The sequence below is a fragment of the Coregonus lavaretus genome (assembly GCF_964263955.1).
Source record: "Coregonus lavaretus genome assembly, chromosome: 1".
Classification (NCBI taxonomy): domain Eukaryota; kingdom Metazoa; phylum Chordata; class Actinopteri; order Salmoniformes; family Salmonidae; genus Coregonus; species Coregonus lavaretus.
The window spans coordinates 59,690,096-59,705,220 of NC_139988.1; the positions used below are offsets into that span (position 1 = coordinate 59,690,096).

At 42.8% G+C, this 15,125-nt stretch overlaps 1 protein-coding gene across 1 annotated transcript in view; it reads left to right on the plus strand.

The window, feature by feature from the left end:
• wdfy4 (WDFY family member 4) overlaps positions 1–15,125 on the plus strand; it is a 157,554-nt gene that overhangs the window by 78,506 nt on the left and 63,923 nt on the right. Inside the window, exons 37-43 of the mRNA XM_084157490.1 lie at positions 55–181; positions 380–531; positions 910–1,148; positions 6,649–6,770; positions 6,883–7,065; positions 7,355–7,464; positions 14,955–15,032. Of these exons, the coding sequence (XP_084013616.1) occupies positions 55–181; positions 380–531; positions 910–1,148; positions 6,649–6,770; positions 6,883–7,065; positions 7,355–7,464; positions 14,955–15,032 (1,011 nt within the window). The remainder of the gene's footprint in view (positions 1–54; positions 182–379; positions 532–909; positions 1,149–6,648; positions 6,771–6,882; positions 7,066–7,354; positions 7,465–14,954; positions 15,033–15,125) is intronic.

Consider the following 15,125-nt stretch of genomic DNA (forward strand, 5'->3'; position numbering starts at 1 on the left):
GATGGCTGCTATCTTAGGAGCACACGTTCACCCCTCTGTGTGTGTGTGTTGCAGTATTCCCCAGAAGGAGCGTCATTGGAGCAGAGACAGATCTTCCAGACAGAACTGCTTGAGTTCTTCATGGAAATCATCCACATGACCAGCCAGGAGGATGGACATAACACACACCTCAACACACAGGGTAGAGCACACACACACACCTCACACATGCACTCACTTATGCACACACACACACACACACACACACACATGCACAGGCACACACCTCACATATGCACATGCATTCACGCACGTACACAGACAAAATTATTTCCCATGCAAATGGGCAATAAAATATTGTATCATATCACTCAACAGATCTTTCCCTCTCTGTCACCAGAGTCAAACTCCCAGAGACCTGAGGGGCAGATGGCCACACTGATGGAGAACATGGTGTTTTTCAGTCAGAAGTGTCTGGAGAAACTCTACAGTGGGATGTTTCTGGTTGAGCCAGAGTCCCTGCTCACCTTCCTAGCTGACCAGATAGTGGTGGTGAGAAACACTCTGAATGCTATGTGCTGCCTTGGGTGTCAGTAACGTTACAGAATGTTCAGATAAAAATGTAATGTGAAACACAAACATGATTGTCCTTCATTTACGGAGTAAGTCAAGTCATGTCAGCTCTATTCCTAACATTTTTGGTGGCGTTCCAGGCTGACTACATTGCAGTCGCCTGCCATATCTCGCAACGCCTGGATAAGTGTTAAACAAATTAGCTAACCACATTATTTGATGTAGCAGTCTGATGTCCGACTTCGAAGTCGGTAACGTGGCATGAAACTGCAACCACAATTGCACACATCACAACTACAATGTAACATAGGCCTTCTGTCTATCTGCAACGGTCTGAACGTTTTCACCTGCTATTAGGTGTTGGAGAAGAGCCTATCACAGAAAGAGAACACAGTCTCCTCCCTCTACACCAGCACCAACCGAGCCCTGCTCTACTTCCTGTCCCGCCCACAACACACACAGGCCGAACAGGAAGCGGTCATCAGTACGCTGCAGGTGGTCATGGCGCGCTGGGACGTAGTCATGGCAACCTACAATGCCAACGTGAACTTCATTACCTGCCTGTTGCACTGTCTACTGTTAATACGATCTGGCAGGTAGGTTACACACGTGTACGCACGCATAAGTGCACACACACACGTGCGTGCACGCGCACACTCATACACACACAAATGTACACAGTGTGTTAAAGAGTTAGTCCTATGATTGGCCTTGTGATCATGGAAGCTTTGTGCAGTGGTGATTTTATCATGTAAATCTTGGTGGGGCAAACTCCCCCCAAATTTTTTTAGATGCATGCCAGCAAAGCAACTAGACAACACAACACTAAACAATACATGAATTGCACTACAACGGTGACAAACGGTGCCCACAAACTGTTAGGGCCTACATAAAGCTGTCACAACAGCAGTGCTTTCTTTTATAATAATAATAATAATAATAATAATATGCCATTTAGCAGACGCTTTTATCCAAAGCGACTTACAGTCGTGCGTGCATACATTTTTGTGTATGGGTGGTCCCGGGGATCGAACCCACTACCTTGGCGTTACAAGCGCCGTGCTCTACCAGCTGAGCTACAGAGCACCATGGAGTGAATCCTTACCACTGCTACACCTGGCTATCAGCGGAACCTTGTCTGGCAGCAAAACAGTTAATTTAGCCTCATTTACTGCCTTTAAAAAAAACATAGCTGATATGGCTGACTTGCTTAAACAAATGGGGTTTCTACTGACAATTGAGATGTACAAACTATGGCATAAGGGAACGATGAGTGGATAAGAGGCAATCCGTAATTTTGTTTAAGACATTAATGAGCGAGCTAAGACGGACGTAGTCAATTTAACTATTTGTTCAGCACTTTTGAAATGTACAGCGACAGAATTCAGAACATGGGCCATTCTTACAGTATTCTCCTTGTACACAAGTCAGAACCGTAAGATAAATCAAGGGGGAATATAAGCAGACAATGAAAGCTCTTACAATATTCGACGATGACATTTCTCTAAAACAGGCTATAGGCTAAATGTGCACCACCAAGTCAGAACAGTAGGCTAAGTTATGAGGAGGAAAGGGTGAGGCACATGGGCTACTATCAGCTTACTACACAACATACACTTAGTATTACTTTCTTAGTTACAGTATACATATCTCCCTTTCATATTACATCATTTACGCAGTAGCATACAATATATTTTTTGACTCACCTTGTTGTGGGCAAATTTTGTCATCAAACTTTGTCATTAAAGTCTGTCATTCTCTGGATTTATGGTGCTTTCAAGACAACTGGGAACTTGGAAAATAAACAAGGTCGAATCATGACGTCAGTGAGCTTTAGGTCGGACCTCTAGAAAGAGGCCAGAGTTCCCGACTTGGAATTCCGAGTTTGATTACCGTTCAAAACATATTTTCCCAGTCGGAGCTCATATCTTCCTGAGTTCCCAGTTTTCTTGAACTCACTGAAATCTGAGATTTCCCAGTTCTGAGTTTCCAGTTGTTTTGAACGCGGCAGAAGTATGGCCAATGTATTCAACCTTTTCTGGCCCATGCTGTTGCATGAGAATGTTTATCCTTTTAAGCTTGGAAAAGAGACCCTTAAACCCAGACTTGGACCACACACGCTCTCCACTGAATAGCAAGCTAGTGATTGCTTTGCAAAGCTTGCAGTTAGCCTTCCAAACCACTCATTGTTGAATTTGCGATTTCCAACTTGCTGTGTATGTTTAAGTCCAATGGCCGATTAGCACCGATACGTTTTATCTATAATTTATTTTCATATGACAAGGATTGAAAAGGATTTGCCAGTAGATGGTCGACTTGATTCATGATGATGACTGCTTGTTTTGCTTGCTAGCTAAGATTTTGATCAGTCCAATAAAAGCTACAGTAGATATAACATGATTTGACATCATTTTATCTGTGTTCATTGACCTTCAGCCTGCTTGGATTGGCACTTCTAATGTAAATCTATGTCAGCACTCACGGTGCTTGAATTTTCAAACTCTCCCTGTAGATTTTGCGGGGACGTAGTGTCCCCATGAGTGACAGAACACTGAGCCAATCACAGCACAACTAGAGAACATTACCAACGCCTACGCTCTGTATTTTCTGCTGGCTGCCCCTCCACCACAGAAAGCTAGGCTGAAACACCTGCATTTTGGAGCTGCCTTACTCAAGAAAGCAAAAAAGAGACCATGTTTGTATGTGGCTTATTAACGCGAAGATTTTTTTTTTTACATTGTTTGCAAACTGATGTGACATTTATTCATGCCAAAATAATGTGCAAAACAGGCAACAACAAAAAAATTCTATATATTTTAGCTTTGATTGGACTGATCATGTCAACATCATACTTTCAAAATCTTAGCTAGCAAGCTAGACAAGCAGTCATCATCATGAATCAAGTCGACACAAATTATATATATACAGTTGAAATCGGAAAATTACACTTAGGTTGGAGTCATTAAAACTCATTTTTTCAACCACTCCACAAATGTCTTTTTATCAAACTATAGTTTTGGCAAGTCATTTTTCCAACAATTCTTTACAGACAGATTATTTAACTTATAATTCACTGTATCACAATTCCAGTTGGTCAGAAGTTTACATACACTAAGTTGACTGTGCCTTTAAACAGCTTGGAAAATTCCAGAAAATGATGTCATGGCTTTAGAAGCTTCTGATAGGCTAATTGACATGCTTTTAGTCAATTGGAGGTGTACCTGTGGATGTATTTCAAGGCCTACCTTCAAACTCAGTGCAATTTCCAAATGCATGAAGGTACCACGTTCATCTGTACAAACAATAATACGCAAGTATAAACACCATGGGACCACGCAGCCGTCATACCGCTCAGGAAGGAGACGCGTTCTGTCTCCTAGAGATGAACGTACTTTGGTGCGAAAAGTGCAAATCAATGCCAGAACAACAGCAAAGGACCTTGTGAAGATGCTGGAGGAAACAGGTACAAAACATATCTATATCCACAGTAAAACGAGTCCTATATCGACAAAACCTGAAAGGCCGCTCAGCAAGGAAGAAGTCACTGCTCCAAAACCGCCATAAAAAAGCCAGACTACGGTTTGCAACTGCACAGATCATACTTTTTGGAGAAATGTCCTCTGGTCTGATGAAACAAAAATAGAACTGTTTGGCCATAATGACCATCGTAATGTTTGGAGGAAAAAGGCGGTCGCTTGCAAGCCGAAGAGCACGATACCAACCGTGAAGCACGGGGGTGGCAGCATCATGCTGTGGGGGTGCTTTGCTGCAGGAGGGACTGGTGCACTTCACAAAATAGATGGCATGATGAGGAAGGAAAATGATGTGGATATATTGAAGCTACATCTCAAGACATCAGTCAGAAAGTTAAAGCTTGGTCGCAAATGGGTCTTCCAAATGGACAATGACCCCAAGCATACTTCCAAAGTTGTGGCAAAATGGCTTAAGGACAACAAAGTCAAGGTATTGGAGTGGCCATCACAAAGCCCTGACCTCAATCCTATAGAAAATGTGTGGGCAGAACTGAAAAAGCGTGTGCTAGCAAGGAGGCCTACAAACCTGACTCAGTTACACCAGCTCTGTCAGGAGGAATGGGCCAAATTTCACTCAGCTTATTGTTGGAAGCTTGTGGAAGGATACCCGAAACGTTTGACCCAATTTAAACAATTTAAAGGCAATGCTACCAAATACTAATTGAGTGTATGTAAACTTCTGACCCACTAGGAATGTGATGAAAGAAATAAAAGCTGAAATAAATAGTTCTCTCTACTATTATTCTGACATTTCACATTCTTAAAAAATAAAGTGGTGATCCTAACTGACCTAAGACAGGGAATGTTTACTAGGATTAAATGTCAGGAATTGTGAAAAACTGAGTTTAAATGTATTTGGCTAAGGTGTATGTAAACTTCTGACTTCAACTGCATTTATATACAGTACCAGTCAAAAGTTTGAACACACCTACTCATTCAAGGGTTTATCTTTATTTTTACTATTTTCTACATTGTAGAATAATAGTGAAGACATCAAAACTATGAAATAACATATATGGAATCATGTAGTAACCAAAAAGGTGTTAAACAAATCAGAATATATTTTATATTTGAGATTCTTCAAAGTAGCCCCCTTTGCCTTGATGACAGCTTTGCATGCTCTTGGCATTCTCTCAACCAGCTTCACCTGGAATGCTTTTCCAACAGTCTTGAAGGACTTCCCACATACGCTTAGCACTTGTTGGCTGCTTTTCATTCACTCTGCGGTCCAACTCCTCCCAAACCATCTCAAGTTGGTTGAGGTCGGGTGATTGTGGAGGCCAGGTCATCTGATGCAGCATTCCATCACTCTCCTTCTTGATAAAATAGCCATTACACAGCCTGGAGGTGTGTTGTGTCATTGTCCTGTTGAAAAACAAATGATAGTCCCACTAAGCGCAAACCAGATGGGATGGCGTATCGCTGCAGATTGCTGTGGTAGCCATGCTTGTTAAGTGTGCCTTGGATTCTAAATAAATCACTGACATTGTCATCAGCAAAGCACCCCCACACCATCACACCTCCTCCTCCATGCTTCACAATGGGAACCACACATGCAGAGATCATCTGTTCACCTACTCTGTGTCTCACAAAGACACGGCGGTTGGAACCAAAAATCTCAAATGTGGACTCATCAGACCAAAGGACAGATTTCCACCAGTCTAATGTCCATTGCTCGTGTTTCTTGGCCCAAGCAAGTCTCTTCTTCTTCTTATTGGTGTCTTTTAGTAGTGGTTTCTTTGCAGCAGTTCGACCCTGAAGGCCTGATTCACACAGTCTCCTCTAAACAGTTGATGTTGAGATGTGTCTGTTACTTGAACTGGTAACTCTAATGAACTTATCCTCTGCAGCAGAGATAACTCTGAGTCTTCCTTTCCTGTGGCGGTCCTCATGAGAGCCAGTTTCATCATAGCGCTTGATGGTTTTTGCGACTGCACTTGAAGAAACGTTCAAAGTTCTTTAAATGTTCCATATTGACCTTCATGTTTTAAAGTAATGATGGACTGTCGTTTCTCTTTGCTTATTTGAGCTGTTCTTGCCATAATATGGACTTGGTCTTTTACCAAATTGGGCTATCTTCTGTATACCACCTCTACCTTGTCATATCACAACTGATTGGCTCAAAGGCATTAAAACGGAAAGAACTTCCACAAAATAACCTTTAACAAGGCACACCTGTTAATTGAAATACATTCCAGGTGACTACCTCATGAAGCTGGTTGAGAGAATGCCAAGTGTGTGCAAAGCTGTCATCAAGGGAAAGGGTGGCTACTTTGAAGAATCTCAAATATAAAATATATTTTGATTTTTTAACAGTTTTTTGGTTACTACATGATTCCATATGTGTTATTTCATAGTTTTTAAGTCTTCACTATTATTCTACAATGTAAAGAAAAACCCTTAAATGAGTAGGTGTGTCCAAACTTTTGACTGGTACTGTATATGTATATTTTTTGCTCAACAGTTGGGGCTCAAAACAGGTTGGGCTCGGCCCAACCTGCCCTGAATGACGGGTCGCCACTGGCTTTGTATTAATTGTAGGTATTGTTTGTGTGCCCTACAGCTACCCAGAAGGCTTTGGGTGTGAAAGGCACAAGAAACACCATCGGAGAATCCTGTCTCATCTGTTCTCTCTCAAGACCAGCCGCACTACCACACTCAGCCAAGTACCCGACTCAGACACAGGTAGGACTGTCTGTGCATGTGTGACAGTAGTGACAGCTGAGCTGATGTCCCTGGTCGAGGCCTACACCCATCACACATAAGATTGAGCTGAATTTGTGTGTGTCTGTTACAGAGCTGATGTCCCTAGTAGAGTGTGTGTGGTCTAAGATCCTGACTGAGAGACGCACCATTCTAGAAGACACCTATAAGATTGAGTTGTCAGCCAATCAGACGCAGAGGATGGGACCTGTTAGCATGAGTGACATCAGCCCGCTGTGGGAAGAGACAGCACTCAAGGTGTGGCAGTTATACACAGGTGAGACCACACACAGGCATGGACGTAGACACACATCACTCGGGTATTCACACAGGTGAGACCACACACATCAATGGACGTATATACACATCCCTCAGGCATACACACAGGTGTGATGCAGGCCTGCACAGAATATCAGATCTTTATGCCTGCAAAAGTGAACCACATCAATATGATCTACTGATCTTGTAATATGCTCAGTCCTGCACTTGTATTTGTGTAAATGTCTGACTGAAGGACTGACTTACTGACTAATTGATTGATTGATTGATGGTTTTTGTTCCGTCAGACAATGTGAAGAGGAAGCTGACTAGCACCATCCAGAGGAAACATGGTGTAATCAGCTCTGCTATTCGCTCTGTCCACAAACGACTGGGGAGAGAGACTGGCACTGTGGAGGTAACACACACACGCACGTACTCACACACACACTCATCATGAATCATCATCATCACAGGAGGAGGTGCTTGAGATGGAGCCTGTGTTTCACCTATCAAAACGTGTATGATAGTATGGGAGGTATGAAGGAAGGCCAAGCTACACTGGACACGTAGCATAAGCATAGTGTCCGTGTGTGTTTTTGGTATTACTATACTTGTGAGGACCTTGAGTGTGTGTGTCCTTAGGGGAATGTCGGTTTATTAGCTACATGATGTCTTTGTCACACACATGACACTAAACCCCCTCACACACGCAGACACACACACAGACACACCCACACAGTCTTGTATAACTAACCTTGTGGGGAAGCACAATTCAGTCCCATTCAAAATCCTATTTTCCCTAACTCCTTACCCTAAACCTAACCTTAACCCTAACCCTAAATTTAACCCCAAACCTAACCTTAACACTAACCCTAAACCTTAGCTCCTAACCCTAAAACAAACCCTAGCTCCTAACCCTAAACCTAATTCTAACACTAATTTGAACCTTAACCCCCTAGAGCCCCGTGTAGCTCAGTTGTTAGAGCATGGCGCTTGCAACGCCAAGGTTGTGGGTTCGTTTCCCACGGGGGGCCAGGGGGCCCAGTATGAAAATGTATACACTCACTAACTGTAAGTCGCTCTGGATAAGAGCGTCTGCTAAATGACTGAAATGTAAAATGTAAATAGCATTTGACCTTGTGGGGACTAACAAAATGTCACCAGTTGGTAAAAAAAAAATCAGTTGTAATTTCTTCTGATCCCCACAAGTATAGTCAAACCCGTCAACATGCACGCCAAGCACCATACACACACACACCAGTGTCACTGTGCTGTGTGCGTTGGTCCGTCCAGCCCTGTGGGTGTGTTTAGATTATTTCTGTAAATGGATCTGGATTGTCCCATCTGACCGCCCCTCAGTGGGCCCAGTAATTGATATCTGTTAGTTTTATCTGTAGTAATACACAGACACACACACACACGCTCAGGCTGCTGTTGAAGGTTAAAGACGCGCTTATTGTTGTTTTCCCCCCCGAAACACGCTGCCCACATCATTATTTCCCCCTGCAGATGAAGACGTCGCGCCATCTGGATCAGGACGTGGGGACGTATTACTCATGCGCACAGGCATGAAATTACAGCGTCTGTCTGTCTTTCAGTCTCGCCCCCACAAACGGTGTTTGTTTGTGTGTGTGTGTGTCTGTGCGTGTCTTTCTCTTTCTGTGTGTGTGTGTATCTCGAACCACAGGCATTGGTAATTTTTGCAGTACCAATCTGATGAAAACATGTTTCATTTTGTGTTCTTCTGCTGACAGCCCATCAACTGCTTGATGAATGGTCTCTACCTTCTGAAAGGCAGAGCAGTCAGGAAATAGGACTTAACAGAATATTTTCTTCATCAGATTGGTCCCGCAACAAGCAGTGTTTGTCAGACCATGAGACATCCAGAAAATCGGTCTTCTCATGTAAACGTCTGTAGCGCCTGAACGGTTTGACCTAAAAAACTATAATGACCACTTTATGGAAAGGAGAGACTCTCACGAACACGATGAGTCAGGAGACTCGGCTGAAGTTGGTACCGTCGATGTGCCAACTTCTGTTTGGTAGCGTCCCAACCGTTTGGGCTACAAACTAATGGGACCCCAATGTGGAAAGGGGAGATTCTCACGAACACGATGGTGTTCTCTGTTTTGCTCTACAACCCCCACAAGTGTCACGGGATTTGTCTGAAGATAACCTGTACCTGTATAAAAAAACGAATGGAAGTATGAAGGTAGTTTTGTGCCTACGCAAAAAATATACACAGTGCCTTCGGAAAGTATTCAGACCCCTTGACTTTTTCCACATTTTGTTACATTACAGCCTTATTCTAAAAAATCATCAATCTACACACAATACCCCATAATGACAAAGCAAAAACAGGTTTTTTGACATTTTTGCTAATTTATTAAAAATAAAAAAACTGAAATATCACATTTACATAACTATTCAGACCCTTTACTCAGTACTTTGTTGAAGCACCTTTGGCAGCATTTACAGCCTCGAGTCTTCTTGGGTATGACGCTACAAGCTTGGCACACCTGTATTTGGGGAGTTTATCCCATTCTTCTCTGCAGATGCTCTCAAGCTCAGTCAGGTTGGATGGGGAGCGTTGCTGCACAGCTATTTTCAGGTCTCTCCAGAGATGTTCGATCGGGTTCAAGTCCGGGCTCTGGCTGGGCCACTCAAGGACATTCAGAGACTTGTCCCAAAGCCACTGTGTTGTCTTGGCTGTGTGCTTAGGGTCGTTGCCCAGTCTGTCCTGAGCGCTCTTCAAGGATCTCTCTGTACTTTGCTCCGTTCATCTTTGCCTCAAGCCTGACTATTCACCCAGTCCCTGCCGCTGAAAAACATCCCCACAGCATGATGCTGCCACCACCATGCTTCACAGTAGGGATGCTGCCAGGTTTCTTCCAGACGTGACGCTTGGCATTCAGGCCAAAGAGTTCAATCTTGGTTTCATCAGACCAGAGAATCTTGTTTCTCATGGTCTGAGAGTCTTTAGGTGCCTTTTAGCAAACTCATGTGCCTTTTACTGAGGAGTGGCTTCCGTCTGTCCACTCTACCATAAAGGCCTGATTGGTGGAGTGCTGCAGAGATGGTTGTCCTTCTGGAAGGTTCTCCAATCTCCACAGTGGACCTCTAGAGCTCTGTCAGAGTGACCATCGGGTTCTTGGTCACCTCCCTGACCAAGGCCCTTCTCCCCCGATTGCTCAGTTTGGCCGGACGGCCAGCTCTAGGAAGGGTCTTGGTGGTTCCAAACTTCTATATAAGCTCCCCCAGATCTGTGCCTCGACACAATCCTGTCTCGGAGCTCTACGAACAATTCCTTCGACCTCTTGATTTTTGCTCTGACATGCACTGTCAACTGTGGGACCTTATTTAGACAGGTGTGTGCCTTTCCAAATCATGTCCAATCAATTGAATGTACCACAGGTGGACTCCAATCAAGTTGTAGAAACATCTCAAGGATGATCAATGGAAACAGGATGCACCTGAGCTCAATTTCGAGTCTCATAGCAAAGGGTCTGAATACTTATGTAAATAAGGTATTTCTGTTTTTTCTTTTTTTATGTCTAAAAACCTATTTTCGCTCTGTCATTATGGGATATTGTCTGTAGATTGCTGAGGAATTTATTTTATTTAATCCATTTTAGAATAAGGCTCTTATGTAACAAAATGTGGAAAAAGTAAAGGGGTCTGAATACTTTTTGAAAGCACTTTATATATTTCCTTAGTTTAAAAAAAATATTTCATAGATTTCGGACAGACACTTCAAAACCTTGTTTCTTATGATTTATTTTTTGACTTTCCTTTTTGCCATTTTTGAACGTGTTATTCAATGCGTTTCTATGGGCTTTAGTAGTAACGGCCAAAGTCAATATTTTATCCAAATGTATTTTTTTTCTTCTTTTTTTTTTCTAAAGTGATCCTAAAATTCCACATCAAATAGCTAAATGATCCATAGTATGACCATCTTAAAACAATCCATATGTCATTTTAGCACCCCCCCCCCCCCCCCCCCCCCCCCAATGCTAATGCTAATCATTGGTGCCTGAGACAAGGTGCCCATGGTAAATGGTTGCAGATAGCAGCAGCATACTGCATGGAGAGACTGACAGACAGACTGGGAGCAGTCAAATGCTTTCAGGGATTAATTTCAGCAGCGTTCTATAATTCTATCTGTGTCTTCACATTATAAAGATAATTAACAGGACTAATGATCATGTTAAGTTCATTACCAGTCACCGCCAGCACACAGTGAAGTTGACATTAGGTTGCCCCCCACACACACACACACCATCATCAGAGTTGGTGCGTTGTTGGGAAGTCATTAAAATGGAAATGAGAGTGTGTGATGTTGTGATGTTAATTGCATAGAGGAAGAGATGAGTTATGTTATTTAATGCAGCGTTTAAAGAGCCAATGAGGTTGCTATCTGCTAATAAGGGTAATTAATGCTATATATTACTTATGTTTGTCCAAGTTAAGAAATGAAATTATAGATGGTGGTGACGGCAGCAACGCTGTGTTTATCTGTCAAAACGCGGCTTTATTTTATAAACTTTATTAGGCCCGTTTCTTCTCTCTCTTTAATATTTCTTCAATTTCGCTTCCAATTCTTCCTTCATTTGTTTCTGTCTTCTATACTGTATTGTCACATTTGTGCCTGCTTTTGAAATGCCATATAAAGTCACTGGGGTGTTTTAATATGGTCATACCATGGATCATTCAGCTATTTGATTTTGAATTTTTTTTAGGTATAAAAAAGATATACAAAAATATATATTTGATAAAATATTGAATTCGGCCTTTACTACTATAGCCCATAGAAACACATTGAACAACACATTCATAAATGGCAAAAAAGACAGTCAAAAAATAAATCATAAGGAATAAGGTATTGAAGTGTCTGTCCTATATCTAGGAGATATAAGAAAGCTCAGGAAATATTTTAATTTTTTTGGACACATATTTACCCCCTTATTTTTGTTGGCACAAAACTACCTCCATACTTCCGCTCGTTTGTATCGGTTTCCTTCAGACGAGTCCTATGACACTTGTGGGGGTCACAGAGCAAACCAGAGAACACCATCGTGTTCGAGAAAGTCTCCCTTTTCCACATAGTGGTCATAATAGTTTGTAGACCAACCCGTTCGAACGCTACAGACGTTTTCGTGAAAATACCGATTTTCAGGATGTCTCATGGTCAGACAAACACCGCTGTAGCTCGGCCACCTTCCACCGCAGATGCGGAAGGCCAACATAGGTGGATGCAGTGGATTGAGACGCAGCCCATGCACAAAACTGATATCTCTAGCTTAAACTGACAGATTTTGATGGGGATTTTGTTATTATGTTACAAAATATTTATTAAACTATGCATTTATTCCCCCTGGTGGAGGCAGTAGAGCAGATAAATATGATTTATAATATCACAAAGAAAGTTGCCATGCACGACCATGACTGAAGCTCTAGTCTACAGCATGTTCATTTAGTCTGTAGTGTTCTGTCTGTAACCGACTGAAATCTGCTTTCTCGGTCACACGTTATGGCAGGAGACGTGTTGTTTCACTACCCCTCTCAGTGAGGCCTATGTTGTGATGATTGTCTTAATGATTCTCTGAGCCGTGCCAATGTGAGTCCTAAGTGTCACTAGCTAGCGCTAATGTAGTAGAAGGACACACGCGTGCACGCACGCACACACACAAAGACACACACAGACACACCATTGCACCCTGCCCACTGCCGCGGCGTACCACTGAGATATTAATGTTTAAGCTAATTAGATCACAGACACCAAATGTTTGGATCCATAGACAGTATTATTGGAAAGCTGCATAGCCACTAGCTTATTTCACCCACTGAATGCAATTTATATGAGCTGTAATTGTATGAGCGTATGGTAATTTCATGATGAAACAAACAATACTAATATGAATTTGCCGTATGGGAAGGGGGTGTTTTAGGCTACAGCAAGGTCATAAGGAAAATATGGGACATTGTTTTTCATACAGAATAAGGTGTGTTGTTTTTACACACACATTATTGTAGATCTGGTCTAAATGAACTAAACTGAACATTGATTATAATTTATTAGATATTTGTTTTATGATGGAACACACTTCGAGGGATAGTCATAGTAGTGTTGCCTGACGACTCAAACTGATTTATTTCGCTGCTTTATGTTCGCTACATACACTATATAACCAAAAGTATGTGGAACATCTCATTCCAAAATCATGGGCATTAATATGGAGTTGGTTCCTCCTTTGCTGCTTTAACACCCTTCTTTCCACTAGATGTTGGAACATTGCTGCTGTGACTTGCTTTCAGCCACAAGAGCATTAGTGAGGTTGGCCACTGATGTTGGGCGATTAGGCCTGGCTCGCAGTCGGCGTTCCAATTCATCCAAAAGGTGTTCGATGGGGTTGAGGTCAGGGCTCTTTGCAGGCCAGTCAAGTTCTTCCACACTGAACTCTACAAACCATTTCTGTATGGACCTCGCTTTGTGCACGGGGGCATTGTCATGCTGAAACGGGAAAGGGCCTTCCCCAAACTGTTGCCACAAAGTTGGAATCACAGAATCGTCTACAATTTAATTGTATGCTGTAGCGTTAAGATTTCCCTTCACTGGAACTAAGGGGCCTAGCACAAACATTCCTCCCCCACCAAACACTATACATTGGGACAGGTAAACCCAGATTTGTCCATTGGATTGCCAGATGGTGAAGTGTGATTAATCACTCCAGAGAACACGTTTCCACTGCTCCAGAGTCCAATGACGGCGAGCTTTACACCACTCCAGCCGATGCTTGCCATTGCGCATGGTGATTTTAGGATTGTGTGCGGCTGCTCGGCCATGGAAACCCATTTCATGAAGCTCCCGACGAAAAGTTATTGTGCTGACGTTCTTCCAGAAGCAGTTTGGAACTCGTTAGTGGGTGTTGCAACCGAGGACAGACGATTTTTACGCACTACTTGCTGCTGAGCCGTTGTTGCTCCTAGATGTTTCCACTTCACAATAACAGCTCTAGCAGGGCAGAAAGGTGGCATCCTATGACGGTGCCACGTTGAAAGTCACTGAGCTCTTCAGTAAGGCCATTCTACTGCCAATGTTTGTCTATGGAGAGTGCATGGCTGTGTGCTCAATTTTATACACCTGAAATACCCAAATCCACTCATTTGAAGGGGTGTCCACATACTTTTGTATATATAGTCTACTTCAGTCTGAGACTGCCATCTTTGAAGTCATTTGTGGTGATGTCAAAATGAGGTCTGTTGTACAAAACAAAGTAATCCGCGATTGGATCATCTCTAACCAGAGTATCAAAGCCAATTACACATTTTTTCTAAATGCTGCTTTACCCTCATGTGTGTTCTGGCTCTGGCCCAACCCATCAGTTTCTGGGACCAATCAGAACAGTTAGAATGTGTTTGCGTTCTAGAAATTGTCGGGGCGATACTCAGATCCTGACTCATTGTGGAGAAGAAACTACAAGTGAAATAGCGTTTGGCCGGAGCAAGGAGTTTGGGTAGCCAGACAAATAGTACTGGTCATCATACTGTGCTCTTAATAAAACATTATTTCTCGTTTCCCTTCCTTCCTTCCTTCCTTCCTTCCTTCCTTCCTTCCTTCCTTCCTTCCTTCCTTCCTTCCTTCCTTCCTTCCTTCCTTCCTTCCTTCCTTCCTTCCTTCCTTCCTTCCTTCCTTCCTTCCTTTCTCTCTCTCTCTCTCTCTCTCTCTCTCTCTCTCTCTCTCTCTCTCTCTCTCTCTCTCTCTCTCTCTCTCTCTCTCTCTCTCTCTCTCTCTCTCTCTCTCTCTCTCTCTCTCTCTCTCTCTCTCTCTCTCTCTCTCTCTCTCTCTCTCTCTCTCTCTCTTTCTCTCTCTCTCCTCTCTGTCTCTTTCTCTCTCTCCCTCTCTAGGAGTTCCTGTCTTGCATGGAGACCCATTTGAAGAGAGGTCAGGAGATGTTTGAGAAGCTGAGGAAGAACCACACACAGGTATTGGGAGATGTTTTGTGCCCATGTAGAATGTGATTTTTACGTTCCTCTTATGTTCCCCGAGCATATTTTTAAGTTCCTACAGTATTCCTA